The 26028-nt window shown below is 39.0% G+C and overlaps 1 protein-coding gene and 1 long non-coding RNA gene across 4 annotated transcripts in view; both read left to right on the forward strand.

The window, feature by feature from the left end:
- Positions 1-26028, forward strand: part of LOC144454149 (uncharacterized) — a 51665-nt gene that overhangs the window by 17710 nt on the left and 7927 nt on the right. For 2 of the 3 annotated variants that reach the window (XR_013483612.1, XR_013483613.1), the window contains 5 exons: positions 19315-19350; positions 24594-24668; positions 24749-24828; positions 25102-25156; positions 25699-25773. This is a non-coding gene — a long non-coding RNA (uncharacterized LOC144454149). The remainder of the gene's footprint in view (positions 1-19314; positions 19351-24593; positions 24669-24748; positions 24829-25101; positions 25157-25698; positions 25774-26028) is intronic. The other variant, XR_013483614.1, reaches the window with a different exon arrangement.
- LOC144454992 (E3 ubiquitin-protein ligase DTX3L-like) lies at positions 14565-18977 on the forward strand. The gene has a single exon (XM_078147808.1). The coding sequence runs from the start codon at positions 14745-14747 to the stop codon at positions 17019-17021; it is 2277 nt and encodes a 758-aa protein (XP_078003934.1). The 5' UTR covers positions 14565-14744; the 3' UTR covers positions 17022-18977.

Raw genomic sequence — 26028 nt, forward strand, 5'->3', positions numbered from 1 at the left:
GCTCTTCTTTTCTTGCCAATTGGTCTTTTCTTGGACTCCATCAACATGCCCATTGCTCCCAGGATAAACTCATCAAGGAGAGAGGGAGAGTATCTGGAGCTCAAAAATTTTTGAAAAAGAATGCTTGAAATTGTTTTTACATGGAATGAGAAGGAAAAATAAAATATTATTAAAAAATGCAAAAAAAGGGGAGAGGGGGTGGTTTAGACCAGGCCTGTACAACCTGCTCCATGCCAAAGGATTTTAGGCTGCCCTCAGAAAAACAGCTACCCCTGGACTATCAAACTTGCAGTACGTTTCCACTCCAGTAACATCATGTTTCTTCTAGGTTAAAATCATGACCAGAAATCTCAGACCCCTGGAGATTTCATCAACTTAGGCACTCAACAAATTTTAAGTGCCCTAAATTGCCTCTTTCTTTCTCAGTTGTTAATCAGAATTGGAGCAAAATAAACAAAAACAAGAACTTTTTTCAAAGCCTCCATTCTTAGAGGGCTCAGAATTTCCAGCTCTCCATTTTCTACTAGTTGCTCTGCTTGCTTTAGACTCATGGAAGATCCTGCTTCCTACAGGATGAGGAAAATTAATATTATGCTGTATTATTTAATAACCAATATTTCCATGTAATCCCTGCTAGTCCCCATTTTGTCAAACTCTGTAGCTCAAAAGACACTCTTTCTTAGTCTCAACTATAAGTGTGGTTGAATAATCACTCCTAGACCCTGGGGCACTTGTTTGCTAACCTAAGACCCTTGCTTTTTATTTACAGATAAGAACCAGCTTGGGCTGGGCCCCTCGTGAGAGGGGGAACTAATCTGGGGATGGTGGGGCATGATTTGGATGGTTCTGACTTTCTAGCCAAAATTACTACAGGCATTTGATACTCATCAAGTAATTATCATCTTTTAATTGCTGTAGAAGGGCATGATTCCTCCATACCTGAAGGCCAACCCACTTTCCCCAGCTGCAGACTAATCCTGTCAGCTGAGCATTACTCCAGTCTCCCAATGATGAAATAATAGATAGGAACCAAGGTGACTAAATCTACTTCTTTATTAAAATGTTTACCAGTTTGGATTGTCTTACCTTTGCCAGGGGAGGTCCAAACAATGTACTGTCAGGCCAATCAGAAGGAAAACACCCCTACGTTTAAAAGACCCTGTGGGCCCTCACTTGGGGTCTTTGGTAATTGAGAGAGGCCACTGACACAATTTATTGATTATTGCTAGCCTAATTAATAAATTGATCATGCTTTAGGCCCTGGCCTTTTGGCTGAGATGGCCAGTGTGAGTAACAGTTTATGCCTTGCTCTTAATAAAATGTTATCTTGCTCTGGAGAAAACTGTGTCTCGGTATGCCTTTGTTGCAATTTTACTCACCACAGTTTTATGGGCCTTTCTGGGGTTTGGGGGTAAAGGCATGGTCTCCCAATCTTCTTGGCAGAACCCCTTCCTTCTTTGGGCCCTTGTGGAATTTTCCACAAAGAGAGAGTTTTCTGCTAAAGAATTGTGTCCTTGAACTGACTCTTCACCTGAAAGCCCAAGATCTCCAGGCAAGGAGGTAAGAACCCTAACTGGGAATAATATTGTATTAAAAGTTGCAAATTTATGTGTACATTTAAAAATAATTGGCAATAACAACCTGGGTATATTTCCTGTGGACAGCCCTTTGAAGGGAATTATCTTCCCTTCAAAGAACATCTTCCCAAATAGGATGAGGAAGATAATCTATCATCCCCTTGAAGGAATTTTGTGCTTTGGATTTTACCTACCTCTACCCTCCAAATCAGGGGTAATCAGAAGGTGCCCACCATTTTTGTCATTCTTACAAGCCTGAAGGATTGAGAAGAGTCCAATTTTTCTACCCAAAATGTGGTATCACATGTCACCATCAGTGTCCTTCAAAGCTTGGAGAATTGAAGGGGCCTATTAAAATATTACTATCTGGCCTCCTACCTGGGTTGGGGAATAACTAAAAGGAGAGCAAATTAATTTCTATCCCACTATTGGCATAAAAGAGATTATTCTTTATTTGTGTGTATGAGTGCACATGTATGAGTGAGTGTAAAGCAAGCTGCTTTTCCCTTCTGATCTGATTGCCCTGAGGGATGTGGTAATGGCAGCATGCTTATTTTTGTTCTTATCAGTGACATTCAGTGACAAATTAAGAGGGGGAGAAGGAGGAAAGAGAGAGAGAAAGGATCTCCAGGTTTTAGTCCTGATACTGCCATCTATTAGCTTATAAAATGGGTCTCTAGACAAGGTACTGAACCCATTGGCAGCCACACCTACATGAGGTGAGTATGGCCAATTGTAGAAAGCAAGGCTCAGTGGAGGAATTCTGTGTCCTCCCAGGAGGTTTCATTTTGTACCAAAAGCATTCACATATCCTGCGGGTTTTTCCTAAGCCATTAAGTGACCCTCAGTTCTGATGCTAAAAACCTGGCATTCAGTTTTTTGACATCATGAACAGTCAAAAAGGGGTTCCTGCTAGGGACTAGTGAATCTTGATTAGATTCATAAACTAAGCACCAGATCTGTGGCAAGGCAGTCCAGCTAAGCCGTGTGGTCCCTCAGGAGGGTTTCCTGGAATGATTAAAATCTTAGCAGGGCATTCTTTTTTTAAAAAAAAATTTCAATTTAGTATTTTATTTTTTCCCAATTACATGTAAAAACAATTTTCAACATTCATTTTTTAAAATTGAGTTCCAAATTCTCCCTCTCTCCCAACCTCCCTCATTGAGAAAGCAAGCAATTTGATATAGATTATACATGTGTAGTCATGCAAAACATATTTCCATATTAGTCACATGGTAAAAGAAAACATAAACCAAAATAAAAACCCAATAAAAATTTAAAAATTTACCAAAAAAAGTATGCTTTGACCTATATTCAGACTCCATCAGTCTTTTCTCTGGGGATGGATAGCATTTTTCATCATAAGTCCTTCAGACTTGTCCTGGATCATTGTTTTACTAAGAATAGCTAAGTCATTCAAAGTTGGTCATCTTACAATATTGCTCTTACTGTATACAGTGTTCTCCAAGTTCTACTCATTTCGCTCTGCATCAGTTCATGTAAGTCTTTCCAAGTTTTTCTAAGAGCATCTCACTCATCATTTTTTATAGTACAGTAGTATTCCATCACAATCATGTACCACACATTGTTTAGCCATTACCCAATTGATTGGCATCCCCTCAATTTCCAATTCTTTGCCACCAGAAAAGAGCTGCTATAAATATTTGGGCATAGTTCCAAATTGCTCTAAGTACTGGTTGAATCAGTTTACAATTCCACCAGCAATGTATTGGTGTCTCAATTTTCCCACATCCCTTCCAACATTTGTCATTTTCCTTTTCTGTCCTAATAATCAGTCTAATAGGTATGAGGTAGTACCTCAGAATTGTTTTAATTTGCATTTCTCCAATCAGTAGTGATTTAGAGCATTTTTTCAAATAACCATTGATAGCTTTGATTGCCTCATCTGAAAACTGTTCATATTTTTTGATCATGTGTCAATTGGGGAATGGCTCTTGTTTTTATAAATTTGATTCATTTCTCTCTATATTTGAGAGATGAGGCCTTTATCAGAGAAATTCGCTTTAAAGTTTTTTTTCACAGTTATGATTGCTAACTGTATTTCCCTCCATCCTATTTGCCCCAGTTATTCTATGCTCTCTCTCTCTCCTTTCACCCTGTCCCTCCTCAAAAGTGTTTTGCTGACTACTGACTCCCCTAATTTGTCCTCCCTTTGATGAGTACCCTACCTTCTCTTATCCCCTTCCCCTCCTACTTTCCTGTAGGATAAGATAGATTTCGATACCCAATTGAGTTTGTATATTGTTCCTTATTTGAGCTAATTCCAGTGAGAGTAAGGTTCAAGCATTCCTTGCCACCTCCCTCATCTTCCTCTCCACTGAAAAAGCTGTTTCTTGCTTCTTTTATGTCAAATAATTTACCTTATTCTATCTCTCCCTTTCCCTTTCTCCCAGTGCATTCCTCTTTCTCACACTTTAATTTTATTTTTTAAGATATCATTCCATCATATTCAACTCACATCTATGCCCTCCCCTCTATATCTACTCCTTCTAACTGCCCTAATAATTAGAAAGTTATTAAGAGTTATAAGTATCATCTTCCCATGTAGGAATGTAAATAGTTTAACTTTATTAAGTCCCTTATGATTTCCCTTTCCTGTTTACCTTTTTATGCTTCTCTTTAGTCTTGTATTTGGAAGTCAAATCTTCTATTCAGCTCTGGTCTTATCATCAGAAATGCTTGAAAGTCCTCTATTTCATTGAATTTCCAGGTTTTCCCCTGAAGAATTGCACTCAGTTTTGTTGGGTAGGTGATTCCTGGTTGTTATCCAAGCTCTTTTGCCCTCTGGAATATCATATTGCAACCCCTATGATCCTTTAATGTAGAAACTGCTGAATCCTGTGTCATCTTGACTGTGACTCCACAATTCTTGAACTGTTTCTTTCTGGCTGCTGGCAGTATTTTCTCTTTGACCTGGGAGCTCTGGAATTTAGCTATAATATTCCTAGGAATTTTCATTTTGGAATCCCTTCCAGGAGGTGATCAGTGGATTCTTTCCATATCTATTTTGCCCTTTGGTTCTAGAATATATATATATATCAAGGCAGCTTTCCTTGGTAATTTCTTGAAAGATGATGTCTAGGCTCCTTTTTTGATCATGGCTTTCTGGAAGCCCAATAATTTTTAAATTATTTCTCTTGGATTAATTTTGTAGGTTAGTTGTTTTTCTAATGAGATAGTTTGCTTTGGCTTCTATTTTTTTTCTCATTCTTTTGGTTTTGTTTTATTATTTCTTGATGTCTCACAGAGTCATTATATTTCGCTTCCTCAATTCCAATTTTTAAGGGATTATTTTCTTCAGCAAGGTTTCGCACCTCCTTTTCCATTTGGCCAATCCTATTTTTTAAGGAGTACTTTTCTTCAGTGAATTTTTGTGCCTCTTCTGCCATTTGGCTTAGTCTGGTTTTTACGGTGTTTTATTCTTCAGTATTTTTTTGTCTCCTTTACCAAGCTATTGACTTGTTTTTCATGATTTTCTTGTATCACTTCATTTCTCTTCCCAATTTTTCCTCTACCTCTCTTACTTGATTTTTAAAATCCTTTTTGAGCTATTCCATGGTTTGAGACCAATTCATATTTTTCTTTGAGACTTCAAATGTAGGAACTTTGACTTTGCTGTCTTCTTCTGAGTGTGTGTTTTGATCTTTCTTGTCACCATAATGACTTTCTATTGTCAGAGGTTTTTTTTCTGTTGTTTGCTCATTTCCCCAACCTATCTCTTGACTTTTAACTCTTTGCTAAAGTGGGGCTCTGCTTTCAGGGTGGAAAGCACACTGTCCCAAGCTTCAGGGGTTTTGTGCAGCTGTTTTCAGAGGTATTTCTAGGGACCTCTAAGTTCTCAGTTCTTCCAAGCTGGTATGCTCTAAAGTGTGTTTATTACTCTCCTGGCCTGTGCTCTGGTCTTTGAACTACCACAAACCCTCTTTTTTGCCCTGGAACTATGAGGAGGTTCTCTGCTCCACTGTGGCCACAAGCTCTGATGTGCTAGTGCTCCTCCTTGCCCTGGGACTGCCATCCAGACTGAGACCCAGATCCGAGTATGGGCAAAGCAGCAAAGTCCTGCCCCCAGTGCCAGCAAAGAGACCCCTGTAATCTCCTTCTGACCAGTTGTTCAACCCTATTACCATGTGTGAGCTGAGAGCTCTGGAAGCAACCACTGACACTGATGATTCAGTCACCCCCAAGGTCTATTCCTTATTTGCTGGGGCCTACTGTGTGCTGGACTGCATTCCACTCTTACCCCAGTTCAACACACCTTTCCTCCCAACCTTCTAAGTTGTCTTGAGCTGGAAAATTGTTTCACCTTGGCTTTTTGTGAGTTTTACTGCCCCAGAATTTGTTTTAGGGCATTATTTAAGGATCTTTGGAGGGGTTTGGGGCTTCCTCAGACAAGTCCCTGCCTTTTCTCTGCCATCTTGTCTCCACTCATACTCAGGGCATTCTTGGAGACTGTCTCCACAAATATCACCCTGAGATTGCAAATTGGGTCAGTAAAAAATATTTTTAACTTCTCCAACCAGAAAAGGTACTTTACCCCATAGGGAAAAGTAAAATCCAGAGCCTGCTACAGAAGACTCAAGCTAACAGGTAGTGGGAAGAGTTCACATTCAGTATCTTTGTGTATATTTCAGTGTGCGTATGTGTGTCTTACAGATTTTCATATTTAGGAATTTTGTATACATATATATTTATATACATACATACAGAGGGAGAGAGAGAGAGAGAGAGAGAGAGAGAGAGAGAGAGAGAGAGAGAGAGAGAGAATGAATGGTAGAATAAGCAAAAATAATGTGCCAGAGGAAACTCTTTTGAGAGGAAGTTCCTTGAAGCATAGGATATGGGAGAAATATCTGGCTTAAAACAAAGAAAAATTTAGCTGTTGCGTTAGAAAAATAAAGATGGTAAAAAAACCCAATATGCTTCAATCTGAATTCAGTTTCCATCAGTTCTTTTTCTGGAGGTGGATAGCATTTTTTAACATAGGTCCTTCAGAATTGTGTTGGATTTTTCTATTGCTGGGAATAGTTAAGTCATTCATAGCTGATTGCTGTGCAGTATTGTTCTTACCGTGTACACCCTTCTGTTTCTGCTCACTTCATTTTGTATCAGCTCATATAAGTCTTTCCAAGTTTTTCTAAAAACATCCTGCTCGTCATTTCCTATAGCACGATAGAATTCCATCACAATGAATATACTACGTTGTTCAGCCATTCCCCAGTTGATAGACATTTCCTCAATTTCCAATTCTTTGCCACCACAAAAGTTGCTGCTATAAATCTTTTTGTACATATAGGCCCTTTTTCATTTCTTTTTTTTAATCTCTTTGGAACACAGACCTAGTAGTGGTATTGCTAGGTCAAAAATATGTACCTTCTTATAGCCCTTTGAACATAGTTTTGGATAATTCTCAAATGTTTGGATCAGTTCACAACTCCAAGAACAGTTCATTCAACACTCCCAATTTTTCCATATCTAACAATGATCATTTTACTTTTCTGTCACATTAGCCGATTTGATAGGTGTGAGGTGGTACCTCAGGGTCATTTTAATTTGCATTTCTTTAGTCAGTAGTAGTGATTTAGAGCATTTTTTTGTATAACTAGAGATAGCTTTGATTTCTTCATCTAAAAACTGCCTGCTCATATCCTTTGACCATTAATCAATTGGAGAATGACTCATTTTATTATTAATTTGACTCAGTCCCTTCTGTATTTGAGAGATGTGGCCTTTATTAAAGAAATTTAATATAAAAAGCTTTGATCAGTTTTCTACTTTGCTTCTAATCTTGGCAGCACTGGTTTTGTTTCTGCCAAAACTTTTTAATTTAATGTAATCAAATTATCCATTTTACATCCTGTAATGCTTTCTATCTCTTATTTGGTAATAAATTCTTCTCTTATCTATAGATCTGAGAGGTAAACTATTCCATGCTCCCCTAATTTGCTTATGGTATCACCCTTTATTCTAAAAACCCTAATACATGGTCTCTTTTTTGTGAGTGCCATGTATTGCTGAAAAAAGAGGTGTATTCTTTCCTATTGCCATTCAATTTTCTCCAGAGGTCTATCATATTTAACTTTTCTAAATTCTATTAATCTTCTTTACTTCTTTCTTGTTTAGTTTTTGGTGAGATTTATCTAGTTCTGAGAGGGGAAAGTAAGTGGGGGGGGCAAGTCCTGGTATTTTTGGTTAACTGACTGAAAAATAATAATGAACAGAATATATGGGTATGAATTGAGAATATAAAATTTTAGTGGTTTTTTTTTTGTTGTTTTTGTCTCTATATGTGTTCTCCATGAGTAATAAAGTGTCCAAAGATGTCTTTATGCCCCTCCCAAGGGGACTGCCATGTGCCAAATATTATAGCTATATGGTCCTGAAACCTGCAGCTATTTGGCAAGAAGGTTAAAAATCTTGAATTCCATTCAGATGTGCATTTTAAACTTAAATTGAGAACTTTTGACACTGTTAAGAGATACCTCAGAATGGCAATTGTCCTCTGTATCATAGGATAAAGAACAGAGCAATTTTCTCTTTCTCTCTCTTTCTCTTCTCCCCCCCCCCCCGCCTTTCGGCCTGCATGCATCAGGTGGACAGTAGAGAGGCAGAGCAAAAACTCAGTGAAGCAAAGATCATTTGGGATATGGTTGATAAAGGAAATGTCAGGTCAGAATATGCAAGAAGTGAGATAGATGCAATTTTAAAAGGGTAGCAATTTCTTAGGCTGTATGTGTTTGTATGTCATAGAAAAGATGGCCCCTCCGGAGATACATAGCAAGGCAGACAAGAAATAACATTTTGTACTGGTATGTTTGTGTTTTCCTGTGTCTATGTCTCTCAGAATCTGTAATTGTGCTCACAGAAGGAAAAAGTTTGTCAGCAAGCCTATCTCTATCTTGTTAGCTATGCCCCCCCCACCCCATGTCTGCTAATGACTGGTTTATTGTTTTACAGCTAGAGAAGCAGATCATTTCACTGATTATAGAGAGACAGGTTTGGGGCCTGTGTCAGTCAAAGTTTCATGGCTTGCATTTTGGAATAGAACTGGCACTTAACCTTTTCTTGGCTTGTGAAAAAGAAAAAAAAGTTTTGTGTTTACCAGGAAACAAACAACCAAAAGGTTGTTGAATATGACTGAAACATCTAGTTAGATGTTTAGGGAATCATATAAGCTGAAATGAAGTACTGATCAATTTAAAAGTAACATTTTATATTGGTGTGTTACCTTGAAATTGGAAATTTTGCTGTAACTTATATGAGATTCCTATTCAGTTTTTAATCAGATTATGTGTTTGAATCTTAAGAATTGTCTTCCTCCTTACCCATACAAGAGAAGCTTATTTAAGAAAACAACTTGAAAATTCTGTATGTTACTTCTTTGATATACCAGAACTTAATTAGTATTGGTATAGACCAATTTGTAAGTTTTTATAATTGCTAAGAACATTTTAATTGGTGCCTCCATCTTCTAAGTAATACCTGAATTATAACAAATCAAGAGAAAAAGTTATAGTGTGATAGGTAAATTAATGAACAAGGTTACTTGAGCTAAATTAACTATACAGCAGGGAAAGTAAGATTTTAATGAGTCATTGAGTTTGTTCAACAACAATATATGCTAATATTATTAAAGGAAATACTCAGTGGAGTGAATATAATTTGAAATATGGTTGACATGTAGGATTTCAGTAAAGAAAGGTTGTGTAGACTGAGTAATTGCTTTGGAAGAGTTAAAAAGAGAAATAAAGGCAGAAGGGAAAACATGGAAGGTAGATAAGAAGGTTTGGGGACACATCCTATCCCTGGACAGTTGCTCTGGGTGCCATTGTGCTAACTTCAGAAGGTTTAAGCATGTTGGCAAGGTTTGAGTATGTTGACAGAAAAGGGTTGAAAAAGTTTTGGCTTTGTTTAAGTGGGAAAGTTGTGTGAAACTTCAGGTGCTTATCTTGTTGGGAACTATTGTAATAAAAAGTCGCTGTTTGATTTGAAAGTATATAGAGAAACAGTTATAGAGGATTAGGAGTAAATTGATGAGCAGTGTGTTCTTTTGGAGATTGTAGAACCCAGATTTGAATTAAATTAAAATGTGTTCTTAAGTGTGATAATTGCAATAGGTTAAAACCTAATATCAGATTACCACTTTTAGAATCTTTGGCAGAGGATTGTCTGGAAGTAGTCCACCCCATAATATGAAATGCTTAGAATAAATAGCCCTTGTGTAAAATATAATACTACATAATTAAAATTAGGAATTGAGATTCATTACCATTTGGAAAATAAATCCAGGTGTAATTGAATTTATTCTGGCCTTATTTTAAGTGAAATGTGTCTCCCATAATATGATGTTTATGAACCATCAAAATTTATTATACTATTTGGCATTAAGACAAATTGGGAAAAATGCATGGATCTGAAATTTTGTTAACTTCAGTGACCTTTAGCTAGTTATCTCACATCTGTATACCTCAGTTTACTAATCTGTAAGGGGATAATGATAGCACCCACCTCCCAGGATTGTTGTGAGGATCACATGATTGTAAAGCACTTAACACAATGCCTGGCATAGGGCAAGCACTAAATAAATGTTAACTGATAATATAATTTCTTTAATTACATGTGTCATACATGATGACTTAATACAGATTTTAGAAGTGATCACCATATAATGCCAATGGTGATGAAATTATTTTCTATGTAAGGTAATTTGGAAATGCATTCAACTGAATTGAAGTCACCTGATTGTTAATGGGTTTGCTTCAAGTCTCAAATGCATACTATTGTTTATGGTACTACTATGTTTCTAAATTTTCTTATATCATGAAATTGGTAACATGTATGAATTATATCATTAGAAGAACATTTCATAACTTGGACGTTATTAAGGTGTGAAATGAACAACTAAAAGAAGGTGGAAAATATTGTTTGAAAACTGTCATGTTATTTTATTAGCTCTGCTACCCCTGTTTTATAATGCTTTATAACTGCAATTTAGAAAACTGGAAATGTCCATCTTTCCCTATAGTTAAGAGAAAGTTACAGCTAAAACTATTTGGCTATCACTTCCGAAAGTTGTAAGATTGTTAACTAAGTTATTTGGGATTGTTGTCATGGTGTTAAAATCTATTAAATATTTACACAGGTATTTTAAAAGGAAAAATTGGTCAGTGATTACTGTGTGAGAACTGGTACAAAGAAAAGACCTTGTAGACTCCCCTTATTTTGTAAACTTGCCAGGTTCCTGGAAACCATCTGTGTGGGCAAGGTCATCAGCCCTAGGAAAAGAGCTTATTATGGGTTGTGGAGTTCCTAAAGAATGAAATTGGCTTACTGAGAATTTATAAGTTTGTGTATGATATAGAAGTAATTTCTAATGATTGATCCTTACACCAAGATGAGTCTAAATCTCAAAGAGAAGAATAAAAGAAAAACAAGTGAAGAATGTTAACTGAAATCTCTTGTGTGTGTGAGTCCTGGTAAACTTTTATTGCTTATGGCAACTCCATGAGAGTAAAAATAACTGTATCTAGCCCTAAACTGTCATTAGTGAAACTTGCCATTTGAGGTAAAAGCTTGTGGGACTGTAACTGATATTATTTTGAGCTGTGAATTCAGGTATAATTGGCTGACAGATCATTAAGTCAGTAATCCACCATTCTAGAGAAATTCCACGAACTACTCAGAAGGAATGTGATCCTGAACTGTTACAGGTGGATGCCGTATCTGGAACAAGTTTGGCATAGCCTAAGGTAGAATCCCTCTGGCTCAGTTTCCACATTGTGTTGCTTTTTTTAATAGAAATGTTTCCCACCTGGCTATTCCTGAGTCTGGCTGTGAGGTAGAATTGTTTTCTGCATGATTGGTTGTCAACTCTGACTCTTACCTGAAGTCAAACAGAGCTAAGGATCCTTTATCCTGCTGTGTATGAGTCATTAAGGATCAGGTTTGATGCTGTTAGAATCATGTCCCTACTTTTTCCTTTTATGGCACATTTCTGTTATCAGAAGCAAGTGGTCAGTAGAAGAAAGGAGCACAAAGCAAGTTGGTAAGATCTTACTGTTTTCAGTCTAAATGTGTAATCATTCCATATCCCAAAGAACGAAGTAACTTTGTACTTGGGCTTGTCATCTGCCTGCTAATACTTACGTAGTCATGTGTAAGATTAAGTCCTTGGAATAGCTCATTCTTTCTGAATGCTATGGGAATAATTAGACAAAGATAAAAGAAGCTCATGAAACAAAGATACAAACACAATGTTAAATCATTATCCCATAGACTAAGGCATCTGAGCTACTACAATAAAATGCATATGTGTAAGATCTGAGCTATTCAGCCTAGAATTATACTCCTTTCTATATCCTAAATAACTTAGTAAATGAATATTTGGCCTAGTCACCTGCCTGTTACTAAATATATATTTCTGTATAAAATAAGGTCCTTAAATGTTTCAAAATAATATAAGAATAATTGACTGTGGATGCAACAGTTTATGGGACCAAGCTGTTATCCTATTAATTAAAATTGAAATCAGAAACAGCTTCAGTTGGGTTTGAAGAAATAAATTTTAATGTGATCAGTTCTCTTAGAGGAGAGTAACTTATGGAATAATTTGTCTTACACCAATAAAAACATCAATTTTATTTAAGATTCTTATTTAATATGGAAATAAAACTTCTTGTTTCCTGTGGTATAAACATGCTTTATTATCACCAACTTCTTTGATGTGCGCTGTTTTGAAACTGATTACTTAAGTGTATCTCCACATCCCATCCCAGGTCTTTTGCTCCGATTGAAGTTAACTTGGTAACTTTTATGTAAATTCATTTGTGTATCATAGGTCATCTTCTTATAAAAAGTGTTCTGTAATATACATTTTTAAAACATGAAGAGTAGATGTTTATCTGTCCCTGCTCCTCCTAAGGGGAAAATTGAATAATTGAATTGAATTGAAATGGAATTAAATTAAATTAAGTGGTATTTAAATTTGGAGTTCTGAAATAATTAGTAATTAAAAAAATTGTAAAGTAAAAAACATTGAGTAAAAATGTTGAGAAAAAACAAGATCAAATAAATATACATGTAATTGGATGGTTTTAAGAGTTCTGCCTCCTGTGGTATTTAAAATATTTAGTTTGCATTTGAATGTCTTATGTATATCAATATAACAGCAACACCTTGGCTTCTTAACAATATTTATATTATGCACAGAGTTTAGATAAAGATATCGATTAGATTAGAACCATGAGGGTCCAGCTGACTTCCACATATACTACTTGTTAGAGAAGTAAACATTGTGATAGTGTGGAAATCTTGCATTGAGATCTGTTTTGTGGAAGATATTAGCAGAAATATCTAAGGAGTCTTTACAAGTAACTTGGAACCAGAAAGGAAGTGAACTGAAGTGGTGCCTGTGAGGACATGATATTTTCCAGACTGCCCCAAGAAGAGATGTGCCAGGGACAGGACAACGGCATGGAACAACTGAGATCCAAGGTGAAATGAGTTGATTGAATGGATATTGGGAAGGATTATTGCAGCAAGACTTAGTGTTTGTTAATATTGATGTCCATTATTGTACCCCTTTGGCATTTATTTTCTGTATCTGTACACTAAGTTTTCTTGGTTTTCTTGATGTTGTATGATTCCCTCTCTGTATTAATCCCCGATCTTGAACATTATTACTATGGTTTGTACTGTGCTTCATTTATGGTTCTGGTTTTCTGGTTCTGATCTCACTTTGTAATTGGAAATATCTTCTATCAGCTGTAAGACAAAAGTGCCCAAGGTCTCTTGTTAGCTTTCTGTCTGTTGACCTTTATCCTTGTAAAGTGTTTCTTTCTCTTCCCTTCAGAGACCCTTCCCAGGTAGCATCCATAGGAATGTTTTACCAAGTACACTGTCTGTGGTCCTTTGACAAATGGGAGTGGGGGAGGATGTTAAGGAATCCCCTGAACTTGTCTTTTTGAGTTGCCATATTTTCCAGAAACATTGGACGTGGAGTATGCAAGAGGCCCTAAACATGTCAAGGATGAAGCCCCCCTGAGATGCCATAATTTGCTGTTTGCACCCCAAGCTGGACTCCCGATGTGTCCTTGGGAGTCAGGATAGGTGCCAGTCAGTCTGCACCAGACTGAGAAATTTTCTGCAGCTGGGACCCTTGTCAATAAGCAGATCATCATATGCTATACCATGTTCTAGGAGTTTCCAAGGGAAAAGAATGCTGCTTTTGCCATTTTACTTATTTATAATTTCACTTCCTTTTGGGGAGGAAATGGGTCCTTTTTCCCTCCCCTATAACTTCCCTTTTTCTCTGTAACTTAAATACCAAGGCTTGTCCTGCACTGCTAACCTCCTTGGTATAGGGAGTCCCCACCTGCACATGCCTTTCTCTTGTAATAACTCCAGTCACGACACATATCTCCTGGACTTTTCATATTGGGTACAACTCACACTGTACACAATATGCTGATTATTTTTTTCTTCTGATTCTGTTGATATTTCACTTTCCCATTTGCTATTTTCTTGATTTGATTTTCTCCTTTTTTAATCAAATTACTTACTTAAAAGTTTATCAATTTCATTAGTCTTTTCAAAAAATCACCCTTTAGTTTTAGATATCATTTCTTTGGAGTATTTTAGTTTTTCATTTATCCGTTTATCCTCAATTTTTTTAATGTCTTTGTGATTTGTTTGTTGGCTTTCTAAGTTTTTCAGTGAATATTCAGTTCATTATTCCTCTTATCGTCTATGTTGCTAATGTATGTTTGTAAAGATATATATATATATCCTCCTTAGGACTGCTTTATCTGAATTCTGGACATTGTTGTATATTGTTTCATCATCATCATCTTCCTCATTTTTCTCCTCATCATTTCTTAAAATAATCACTTGATTTTTAAAAAATTATTCCTTAACTTCTCATTATTTAGGATTTCATTGTCAAGTTGCCATTTGGTTTTCTGTCTTTTGTTTATGCTGTCTGAACCAATTACTATTTTTTTAAGTTATGGTCTGCACAGAGAGGTGGGGGTAGTAAGCTGACAGCACCCTTTTGTCTCCCCTCTCTGCTCCCCAGTTTCCCCCTCCAGAGCCCACTGAACAAAAGTTGCAGCCCCGGATCTTCGATTCACGAGTCCCTACCTTGCTGTGATGGCCACTGCCAGCCTTGCCCACAGCCCACTCTACCGGGTCCTCATCCGGGTATCTGAGACCTACCCAAGAATGGAGAGGAAGCTGCAAAAGTATTTCCAGAACCCATGGAGGTCTGGGGGAGGCAAGTGCAAAGTCAAAATTGGCCCCCGCGAAGGCACTTTCTGGGTCGAGTTTTATAAGAGACAAGCCAAGGAAGGTGTGATAGCAAAGAGAGATCACTCTGTGGCAGTCAGTGATACAGCATATGTGAATGTCTACATAGAAACAAATGAAGATCCAGGGGAGAACAATACTTTGGATATAAACCAGCTTTCTTCTCAGACTCAGTTACTCCCAAAGGAATCTCCAGATGAGAATCACTCAGATGCAGGAGGAGCTGCTAGCTCCTCTGATTCCTTCATTCAAAAGATATTTCTCTACGTGGAGGCCCAGCTGAACTTCAATCTTTCTGAAGAGCAAAGGGAGAAAATTATTAACCTCTGCCCAAATCTGAAAATAGAAGGAGGCTATGATGGACCTGAGAGAGTGATTGGTGACTACGAAGATATTGAAAAAATTCATCGATTCTTAAATGACAGCATCCTGGGAAATGACCAGAAAGATGATTTTTCCCACTCAGCCTCAGCAAGAGAAATCAAGCAAATTATGCCAAATGACCATGACAATCCTATTCTTGACTCAAACCCAAAAGACAGAACAGAAGAAGAGTCAGACCTTATCTCAGTTCCTTCACATTTGTATGAATATTTCAAATATTTCTTTGGTGGAACTCTGGACAGAATAGAAAGTGAGCATCAAGTACGTATCAAAAGTACTGTGTCATATCCTCTAGGCAATGTGTGTATAGACTTTGAGCCATCTAAGACTGGGGACAGGAAAGCAGCTCAAGAAGCTTTTGCCAGAGCATTTCAGAGGGAAATACAGAATGTGACTCGTCAGGATGTTCACTTCACGGATAATAAGCTGGCACTTGACGTCCAAAAAACACTGAGTGACATGTTTAAAGGCCTCCATATTAAAGCTGAAGGAAAAGTCTTAATCCTCTGGGGAAACCCACAGGATATCTTGGGAGCTCAACATTTCATTGAATCAAACTTCTCTCGCAAACAACCTGTGGAATTAATGGCTCCCCAAAACATGATGAAGAATGGAATTGAGGTTGATACTGCTCACTTGCGTCTTCTGTGCCCAGAATTCAGAGAAATAGAGATAAAATGTGACACTGTAATGGAATTGGTGAACAATCCCCAAACTCGGAAAACCCTTGTTCTTTTTAAACCAAAAAATGTAGGCTTAGACCTCTCTGCACATGCTTATGAAGATTTCATTGATATCTTTCAGATGCTCTTACCTCAGATTGTCAAAGAGATTGTTTCATTGCAACCATTAAGCCAAGAGAGAAAGTATTGGCCTGAAAGGGCATTCTTTGAAGACTTTGAAAGAAAGCACCCCTATGTAAACTTGGAGTGGAATGAACAGGAACTGACATTGACTGCTTTGCCCAAGTACCTTGCAGAAGCAATGAAATATGTTAAGAGATATTTTGGTATTGAAGGCCCTGCTCAGCAGAGACAAGGGCCACCACCTCTCTCCCACGCAGGGACCTGGAATAGAGACACCAGATCCCCCTTTGACAAAATGGGTGCTGATTTCAACATGGTATTACCTTCCTTCAAGGGATTGCCTAATTGGTGGGACCTAGGAAAACAGGAGAAGGAGGAGGAGGAGGAGTGTGTCATCTGTATGGAAGTCATTCGCCAGAAAGAAATCCTCCCAAGGTGCAAGCATGAGTTCTGTGGCCCTTGTATCAGAGAGGCCCTGAAACATAAGCCAGTGTGCCCTGTGTGCCAGACTTCCTATGGCATCATGAAAGGGAATCAGCCAGATGGAACAATGACAACCTCTTACAGAGCTTCTTCACTTCCAGGTTACAATTCATGTGGCACTATTGTGATTCATTATGACATGCGGGGAGGCATACAGACAGAAGAGCATCCCAACCCAGGAAAACGCTTTGAAGGAACAAGACGAGTGGCGTACTTGCCAAATAATGAAGAAGGACGGCAAGTTTTGCTTCTCCTCAGAAGAGCTTTTGACCAAAGGCTGATTTTCACAGTAGGACAGTCCCGGACATCAGGAGTCAAGGATGTGATCACTTGGAATGATATTCACCACAAAACTCTCCAATTTGGTGGGCCAGAAAACTTTGGTTACCCTGATCCCAGCTATCTTCAACGAGTCAAGCAGGAACTGAAGGCTAAAGGAATTGAGTAAGAGTGCTGACGTCAAGGATGCCTTGAGACCTGAACTTGCAAAAGCTGTAGCTGTGGAAAGAATCAAAACAGTCATTGTGTGTGTAGGCATCATTTAGAGAAAAATAAAAGAAATTGAGAAGAAATTAGTTTGCTTAGGAGTGAGTGGGATGAACTATTATGTGCTAACTTGTCTAATTTCTTGAAGTTTTTTACTTACTAGACAAACTGAGAGCCTCATAGGAATGAAAAGTTGACTCTAGTGAGAACCCAAAGTGTATCTCTCAGTGCTTTCCTGCCTGTCTCCATTCTGCTGTTACCAGGGATGCTGGAGTTAAGGAATCTTCTATTGTACCACTTGCACAAGGTGATGACTGACCCTCAGATTCATTCACATTGTTTGTGGTAAGCTGTTGGTGGCCTCAAATCTCATCAGAGCTTGCTCCCTTCTAACTGGAATGGTCACCCAGAACATTAAAAAGTTTGGAAGACATCTTGAAGGATATTATAGTCTTCAAATACTTACATGAGTCCTTCACTTCAGAAAGGAATTCTCCATCCTGGGATTTTGGCAAATTTAACGTAATTTAAGGAGTGGGGAAAGATATTTCTGTCTTCACTCAATTCCAGTGATTTTCAATCACTTTCAGGAAGAAATGGAAAAGCCTCTGCTTGGCATTCAAAGCCCTTCATAACCTTGCCCGTCCCTTTATTTCTTCAACATGTACTCTGTGATTATGTCATACTGGCCTCCTTGGCTTTCCTTGCACAAGAAACTCCATCTCTCCAGATTTGCATTTTCACTGGATATCCACCATGCTTGGAATTCTTTTCCTCTGCATTTCCACTGACCGGCTTCCCTGACTTCTTTTCAAGTCTTACCTAAAATCCCACCTTCTACATGAAGTCTTTCCCAAAACCTTTAATACTAGTGCTTTTCCTGTGTGGGTTATCTCCAATTTGTCCTGTATGTAGCTTGTTTGTATATAGTTGTTTGCATATTGTCTTCCCCATTAGACTATGAGCTACTTGAGAGCAGAGACTGTCTTTTGCCTTCTTTTGTATCCCCAGCACTTAGCACAGTGCCTAGAATAGAGTAGGCACTTACTAAATACTTGTTGACTAACTGACTGACTATGGGCAGGCTCGTTGATCTGGGAATCAGAGTTTCCAGATTAATAAGCTACTGGCATTGGCTTCTGTGCTGCGCTGGTTCTCTGGATTCTTAGCTCACCTTTTGGGGTGTACCTTCTGGCAATTGCTCTGTCTAGTCTTAGTGAGACTACATTCATATCCAAATATTTTCTGACTTTTAACCTCCACAAAATTGCCTTCTCAAGATGCTATTGTTCTAGGTCTCCCCTCAAAAGTGTAGTTCTAGGGCAACAGATGAAAGGCCCATTCATCTCTGAATGAGTCCACCTTTGGTATTTGCTACAAAAACTAAGCAGAAATATTCATTAGGAGTTTACATTCTGCATCCTGCAGCATTGCTTGGAGAATGAAAGAGAACCTGTGATTCAGAGAGGTTGCTTTTCCAGATTATTGGTTATAATACAACACCCTATTGCCCCAGTGCAGAAGGTTAAGTGTTGTAGCTCAAATGATATCTACTTGGTTCTTCTTTAAATAATCAAATCATCTGGATCTACCTCTATACTTATGTTAAGGGAGACATGATTTAATAGCTGTGTCAGATGCTTCTAATAAAGTAAAAACTGTGTAATGATCAGAAAAAAAAAGTTATGGTCTGTCAAGAATTTATTAACTATTTCTGTGTTTTGACATTTGTTTGCAATATCTCTGTGCTCTAAATTGACATGATCAATTTTTGTAAAAGTTCCATGCGCTACTGTGAAATATGTATATTCTTTTGTAGTCCCATCTAGAAGATGCAAGAAGTCTTTCTGATCTAGTTTCTCCAGTAGTTTGTTCAGTTCTTTATTGTCTTTTTGCTTATATCTCTATTAAAATCATTACAAACTGAGAGAGATTGATGATTTAGTATGTAAACAAATTCATCTATACTTTTATCTTTTTATGAGGCGCAAATCAACAATTCCCTCATGTGAGCCAGGAGGATGCTTGAGTCTCAAGTGTGGAGAGTGCAGGAGCCAAAATTATTCAGCACCCAAGCACAAGCTGAAGGCTGGGAAGGCATAATGAATTAAGGTGGACACTTTGGTGGAATAAACAACTTTAAATTTTCCTGCAAATGTCTAGGAAAGATAGTAGGTGAATCACAGGAATGCTTAAATTTGAGCAAACCTGATACACAGGTTAACTTTATCTAATTTTCCTTCTTTTCTTACCAGTAAAATCGGGTACTGCATGGGCACTGCCTCTTTTTGGTAAGTTCTTATTTCTCTGAACCTTCAACTATTGACTGTATTCCTTTTATTTGAACTTTAGATAAAGTGTATTACTTAATGTATGGCCATAGTTTATCCTTGGAATAACTGATTATAATGGGTTCAATTCCTTTTATCAAGCCAGTAGACCAGGCCCACCATACGACTAAGTTTCCTTCATTTCAGAGTGCTTTTCCAGCCTGGGGTGAAACTGCCACTTTCCTAAGTCCTCTTACTGAACCTGAAACCACATACCACCTACATCAGCCTTTTCTTACTGAAGTTCAAAAAACAACCCCTCTGGGGTACAGAATATACAGGATATATATCATAATTTACACAGATGTTCTCTTCTCACCAGATCAACAGGCAAATCACATGTTTGCAAAAAAAAATCATGATTTTCAGTTAAAGGTCCTATTTGAACAGAGGGTTTGGAGAGAGTGAGAGAGCTTTTAACTGTCTTACATCTTCTTCCATTTATTTCCATTTCTTTTTTTTTTTTTTGACTATCCAAATCCTTCTTACGTTTATTGGAGGAAAAATACCCAGTTCAAAGTTACCAGTAATCCCTTTACTTTGAATACAGTGTTTCTCAAAATCCATTGGGTATGATAACTTACGTACTTCAAATGAACCTTCCTCTAGGCTCTGCAAATCTGACCTTTCATAAATACAAACACATAAATTTCATAAACACAAACATATAAATAAACACTTAACAGAAAGATATTAAACTCCTGAGTTAGAGACCTGCCATCAACGAACAAAGCTTCCCATACATATTTCTCCACCATTTTAGCCAGTGGACAACCAGAAAGGATCTTTTCGGAGCATGTGCTATCATTTTCCAGTTTACAACACCTAGTCTCCAATTTCTTCACAGCTCTTTACTTCCCAAAGTTGGTGGAGTCCAGGAATGGAGACTTATTAGAAAGGCAGGGTAACTTACCTGCTAGGAAATGGCCATGAATACCCACAGGGAGTTCAATCACCACTCCTCCAGTGCTTGAGAATCCTGCCCTGTCAGTCAAATTTTCAGGTCGGAATGAACTCATGTGGAGACCATTCTTGAAATTAAAAAAGAAAAAACAATTTGAAAAGAGGAAAATAGTATCATCCAGACTGTGTGTGTGTGTGTGTGTGTGTGTGTGTGTGTGTGTGTGTGTGTATATACATATATATAGGCAGTCTGCTATCAGTCAATCAACATTATGCACCTACTGTGTGCCAAGCACTGTGCTAAGCACTAGGGATACAACAAGAGGCAAAAGACAATCCTTGCCCTCAAGGAACTTACAATCTAATGGGGGAGACAACATGCAAAACAAATATAAACAAACTACAGAATAAATAGCAACTAAACCTGAAGGCATTAGAATTAAGAGGGGTTGGGAAACTCTTCCTGTAAAAGATCAGGGTTTGGTTGATCCCTAAAGGAAGCCAGGGGTGTCACTAGGTAGAGTTGAGGAAGTCCAAATTAGTTCCAGGCATGAAGACCAACCAGAGAAAATGCCCAAAGATAGAGTGTCCTATTTGTGGAACATTTAGTCACTGGATTCAAGAGTATGATAGGGAGTAATGTGTGAGAAGACTGGAAAGGTATGAGGTGACTAGGATATTGAGGGCTTGGAATGCCAAATAGAGCATTTTTATTGGCTCCTGAAGGCAGTAGGGAGCCACTGGGAATTGGTGGGGGAGCTGGGGCTGGGATAATGAAATGATAGGACCTACTCTTTAAGAAAATCACTTTAGTAGAGGAATGGATGATGGATTAGAGTGGGGAGACACTCGAAATAGCAGGCCCACTAGCAGGTTATTGCAGTGGTCCAGACATGGGGTGATGAGGACCTGTACCAGACTTGTGGTAGTATCAGAGAAGACAAGACATATTAAAGGGATATTACAGAGGTGAAGTTGACAGGCCTTGGTAACAGATTGGATATGAGAGGTGAGAGATAGTGAGGGATCAAGGATGTCTCCTAGGTTGGGAGCCTGAGGGACTGAAAAGATAGTGTTGCCTCCTATAGTAAGAGGGAAGGAGATGGTTTCAGGGGAAAGAATAATGAGTTATGTTTTAGACATGTTAAATTCCAGATATCCACAGTACATCCAGTTCAATTTGTCTGGAATGCAATTGGAGGTGCAAAACTGGAGATCAGCAGAATGTCAAGCAGGAAAGGTACATTTTATAATCATAAGCATAGAGATGGTAATTAAATCCATAGGATCTGATGAGATCATAGTACAGAAGAGTAAGAGGAGAGGGTCCAGGATAGAACCCTGAGGGACCCCTATGGTTAGAGGTTGTGATCTGGAGGAGGGTCCAGGAAAGGATACTAAAAAAGGAGTGGTCAGATAGGTAGGAAGGGAATCAGAAGAGAATGGTGTCTGAGAAATGTAAGGAGAAGGGAGTATCAAGGAGGAGAGGGAGATCACCAGTGTCAAAGGCTGCAGAGAAGAGAAGAAGAATAAGGATTGAGAAAAAGCACATTGAATTTTGAAACTAAGATCATTGGTAACTTTGGAGAAAGCAGTTTCAGTGGATGATAAATTTGTAAGTCAGAATGTAAGGGGTTAAAAGAGACAGAGAAAACAGAGGCATTCATGGTAGAGGGCTTTTTTAAGGAGTTTAGCTACAAAAGCCAGAAGAGATAAAGATAATAACTAGTGGAGATGAAAAGGTTAAGTGAGAGTTTTTGATGATGGAGACCTGGGCCTACTTGTAGAAAGTAAACAGGGAAAGATTGCAAATAAGTGATAAAGTAGGGATGACAGGGCAATCTGTTGGAAGACATGGGATGAATCACATTACTAGAGCAGGGAGAGGGGTACTTAACCTTGGTAAGGAGTAAAGCCACCTAACCCTATGAGAAGAGTAAAGGAGGACATAGTGGCAGAAGAAATCTGAGTGATCACAGATGAGGAAGAGGGATCTCAGCTAAGAGGGTGGTGGAAGGAGGTGCCATGAGAGGTTTGAAGAGAGATGAAAAGGTTGAGGAGACCTGTTATGGAGAGTGAGATAGTGATTTGATAGCCATGCTATGATTGCCTAGCAGCAGAGAAGGCCCAGTTGAGGTTGTGTAACTTCATGACTGGATCAAAATAGTTGTATGATTTTCCCCACCTTCATTCAGTGACACAGGTGAAGGAGGTAAGGCAATCCTTTGTGTGAGTATTCCAAGGCTGAGACTTGGTTAGGACATATTCAGCAATATAAGAGGTCTACGGATTCAAGAGTGGAAGACTTGTCTTCCATAGAGTTGAATTGATTGAACAAGTGGTCAAGATGGGGGGGAGGGGAAGAGAGTGTCTAGTTTAGTGGTGGTGGCCCAGAAGAGAATTGAGAGGGCAAGGGATTACAGATAATGGTGTGGACTAGGGGTGGGGAGCCTGTGGCCTCAAGGCCACATGTGGCCCTCTAGGTCCTCAAGTGCAGCCCTTTGACTGAATCCAAACTTCACAGAACAAATTCCCTTAGTAAAAGGATTTGTTCCATAAAACTTGGACCCAGTCCAAAGGCTGTACCCAAGGACCTGGAAAGCCACATGTTGCCTTGAGGCCACAGGTTTCCCGCCACAGGTTCCCCACTACTGGTGTGTACAATGAGTAGAAGCAAGCAAAGACAGAGGGAGCAGTGAAAGGCCAATAGGTGGTTAGATAAGGGGATTTGGGGGATTCTTAAACTTGGAAGTGGTACATTTGTGACAGATGACAAGATCAAGGGCATGACCATGTTTGTTTGCATCTGAGGTGTGGTAGAGTGGAGAGTGAGTAGGTTGAGGAACTGAGTAGTTACGGTGATAGAGGGAGAGTCAGTATGTGTGTTCAAGTCCTTTAGTAGGAGGGCAGGAGTTGAAGAGGGAAAAAATAACCATGAGCCATGTACCAACCTGAATGAGAATGGAAGGAGAGTGGCCTGGGAGTCTATAGACAACAGCTACCAGGATTTTGATTGGGTGGCAGATATGAATAGCACGAACCCTGAGGAAAAAAGAGGTTGCTGAGTGATGAAGGTAGGGGGAGACTGCGGAAATAGCAATTGGGAATAAGGAGTATTTTAACTACTCCGACCAGTGAACAGAAGAGAATGAGAAAAGGTGCAGCCAGTACTAAAAAGGTTAACCAAGGAGAATGTCTTCTAGGGGTAGCCAGGTTTCAGTAATACCTATATATGGAAGGAGTGGGAAAGGAAATGATTTAGCATGAAAGACAACTTTTTGTGTGTTGAACAGGTGTTCCACAAAGCACAGTGGAAGGGTTGGGCAGTGTGAGAGTTACTTAGGGGTGAGAGGGTTGAGGGGGATGGGAAAAAGTAATTGGCTGGTAGGGGGTGTGGAATGTGGTTTGGATGATAATCTTCAGGGGCTCAGAATCACTGCAATGAGAAGGGTATGTCCAGGTGTGAGAATATTCATCATTGAGGGGGGCTCCACTCCTCTTCCCAATGGAAGCTAGAGATAGGGCTGGAGAAAGTGCAGTATGAGACAGGAGATGTACGTTCAGATAGTCAGATGGGTAACCCTGCAGAGATTAGGCAGGAAAAGGGTAGAGCAAGAGGGGAAAGTCACACCTGTGCAATAAGAAACAGAATCAGAAGTCCCATTCCCCACCAACTGTCCTCTTCCCTCAAGGGGCAGGCGCAGCAGGATGTGGAAGCCCTGAGGTGAAAAGGTAGGTTGCTCCTCTTTGAACCAGAGATTTTCCACATCTTTGTTGCAAAGTAGAAGTTCCCTTACACTCCTACAGAAGGAAGTTGTTGCTTTGGAGCAGATGGAAGACTCCTGACCTGGCCTTCTGCCACCTTCCCACAAAGGACATGATGTGCCCAGCAGGGGATGGAAAGCACAAGGCATGGGGTTAGAAGAATGTTAGGCTCCTCTTCTCAATGGAAGAAGCTGGTGAAAAGTGGGTAGTAGGAAAACTGACGCCCATGGAGGGGGAAGTCCTTTGGGATAGATGGAAGATGCTTCGTCCCTTGCCACCTTCCCTCAAAGGACAGTATGACCAATGAGTATTTAATTTTCATCCAAGTTGTTTTTCTTAAAGTTGTTGTGCCTTTTCATTTCCTTCATTCCTGTGGATGTTGAATGTAAGAAGTAAAAATAAACATTTCAAGTGGCAAAGGATGTACTAAGACCAGGTTAGAGTCAAGGGTCAACCATGGATCAATTTCTCTATCTTTTTTTTTTTCCTGGGAATCCCTTAAGCTTAATGTTATGCCTGCACTTCTTCATCCTTAGGAGCACTCTCAGGAAGAGCTTAGCAGTCTAACTCCTGTGCACTAATGTCCTATCACAGCTGGCACCATTTGAAAAGTGAGTTTCCTTCAGGTTCTCCAATTTTTTGCCTGTGAGTCTCTTAAAGTTAATATGATTTCTCCATTTATGGGTCCTAGGATTATTCCAGTGAAGAGCTGAGCAATCTCCCTTTTCTGGACAAATTTCATTTTGAAAAGTTCACTGTTTTTTCAGAAAGGTGAGTTTCCAGAATTGAATTTGCTTAAGAAATTTATAGAGGTTGGGGGTGGGAGCATCAGTCAGGGCAATCCCGGACTGGTGCCTCCTGATGGGCCAATGAAATGATTCCACTGTCCTCCTGAGGCATTTTTCTTTGCAAGTGCTCCTATGCATCTGTACCAGTAAAAAGAATAAATAACTCACTTCTATAAAGAAAGCTGTACATTTTGGGCCACTTTTGAGCCTCTGAGCAAACCATGAGATTCGTAATTTTTTTATCCCAATGTTGCAGGGGAGAGACCAGAGAATAACAAAGGTTAAGTGACTTGATTATCTTGAGAGGTCTGGTAAGTGGATGAGTTGGGAGGTAAAGGGAGGGACCCTGCAGGTCAGGTCTTGAACACCAAGTGATTTTGAAAGCTTCATAACATTTGTTGTTTTTCTTCCTCTGCCACATACGTATTCACTGTTGCCATCCTATATTACCCTAAAAATTCAGAATCCATAGAGCTACAGGTAAAGGCCTTTTCAATGGCCGTTTCCTTGAAAGCCCCTTATCAGACAGGTGTGGAAAGTAAGGCTGACAGGGTTTTCAAAAGCCTAATCAGGAGAATACAGCTGACATACACACTAAGTGTCCTGCTGACTCCAGATGCAGCCCACTGGATACTACCTTGAGTGTGCCTCTACCTTGGTCAGATTTGATTCTTCCTTGTAATTTCTCTTCTCTTGACTCCATCAAATGAAGGCAGCAGGAAAATAAATTGCAACTAGTTGGGATGTTACAGAGTTGGGACAATGTGCAGGGCTACCCACATGGTCAGTCTTGCCATCTCTTTTCCTCTAAGCCCCAGAGGCTTCACTTCATTTCTGAACTTCCCATTCCTAGGACTGTGTTAACCTGGAAGATTTCAGAAGTCACCCTCATGTTCACTATTGCAACCATCTCACTTCCCTTTGAAAGGTAAGTCTCTCAATTCCTTTTTCTCTTGGGGAAACTGGATGATGATTCCCTTTGGGGGTGAAATTCGGCCCAGCCTCTAATCTCTGCCTTAATGCAATGGACAAATACCATTCTTTCACTCCAGACATACCAGGTATTTTCCTTTCTGTTCATGATTAATCACAATAACAAATGCAACAGAAATAATACTTCTAAATACTAAAACAGAATCAACCACCATTAATCTGTTTAATGGAACACAGTGTATGTGTGCTA

This window comes from Phascolarctos cinereus, unplaced genomic scaffold (assembly GCF_003287225.1).
Source record: "Phascolarctos cinereus isolate Bilbo 61053 unplaced genomic scaffold, phaCin_HiC Scaffold_8;HRSCAF=390, whole genome shotgun sequence".
NCBI classification, from domain to species: Eukaryota; Metazoa; Chordata; class Mammalia; order Diprotodontia; family Phascolarctidae; genus Phascolarctos; species Phascolarctos cinereus.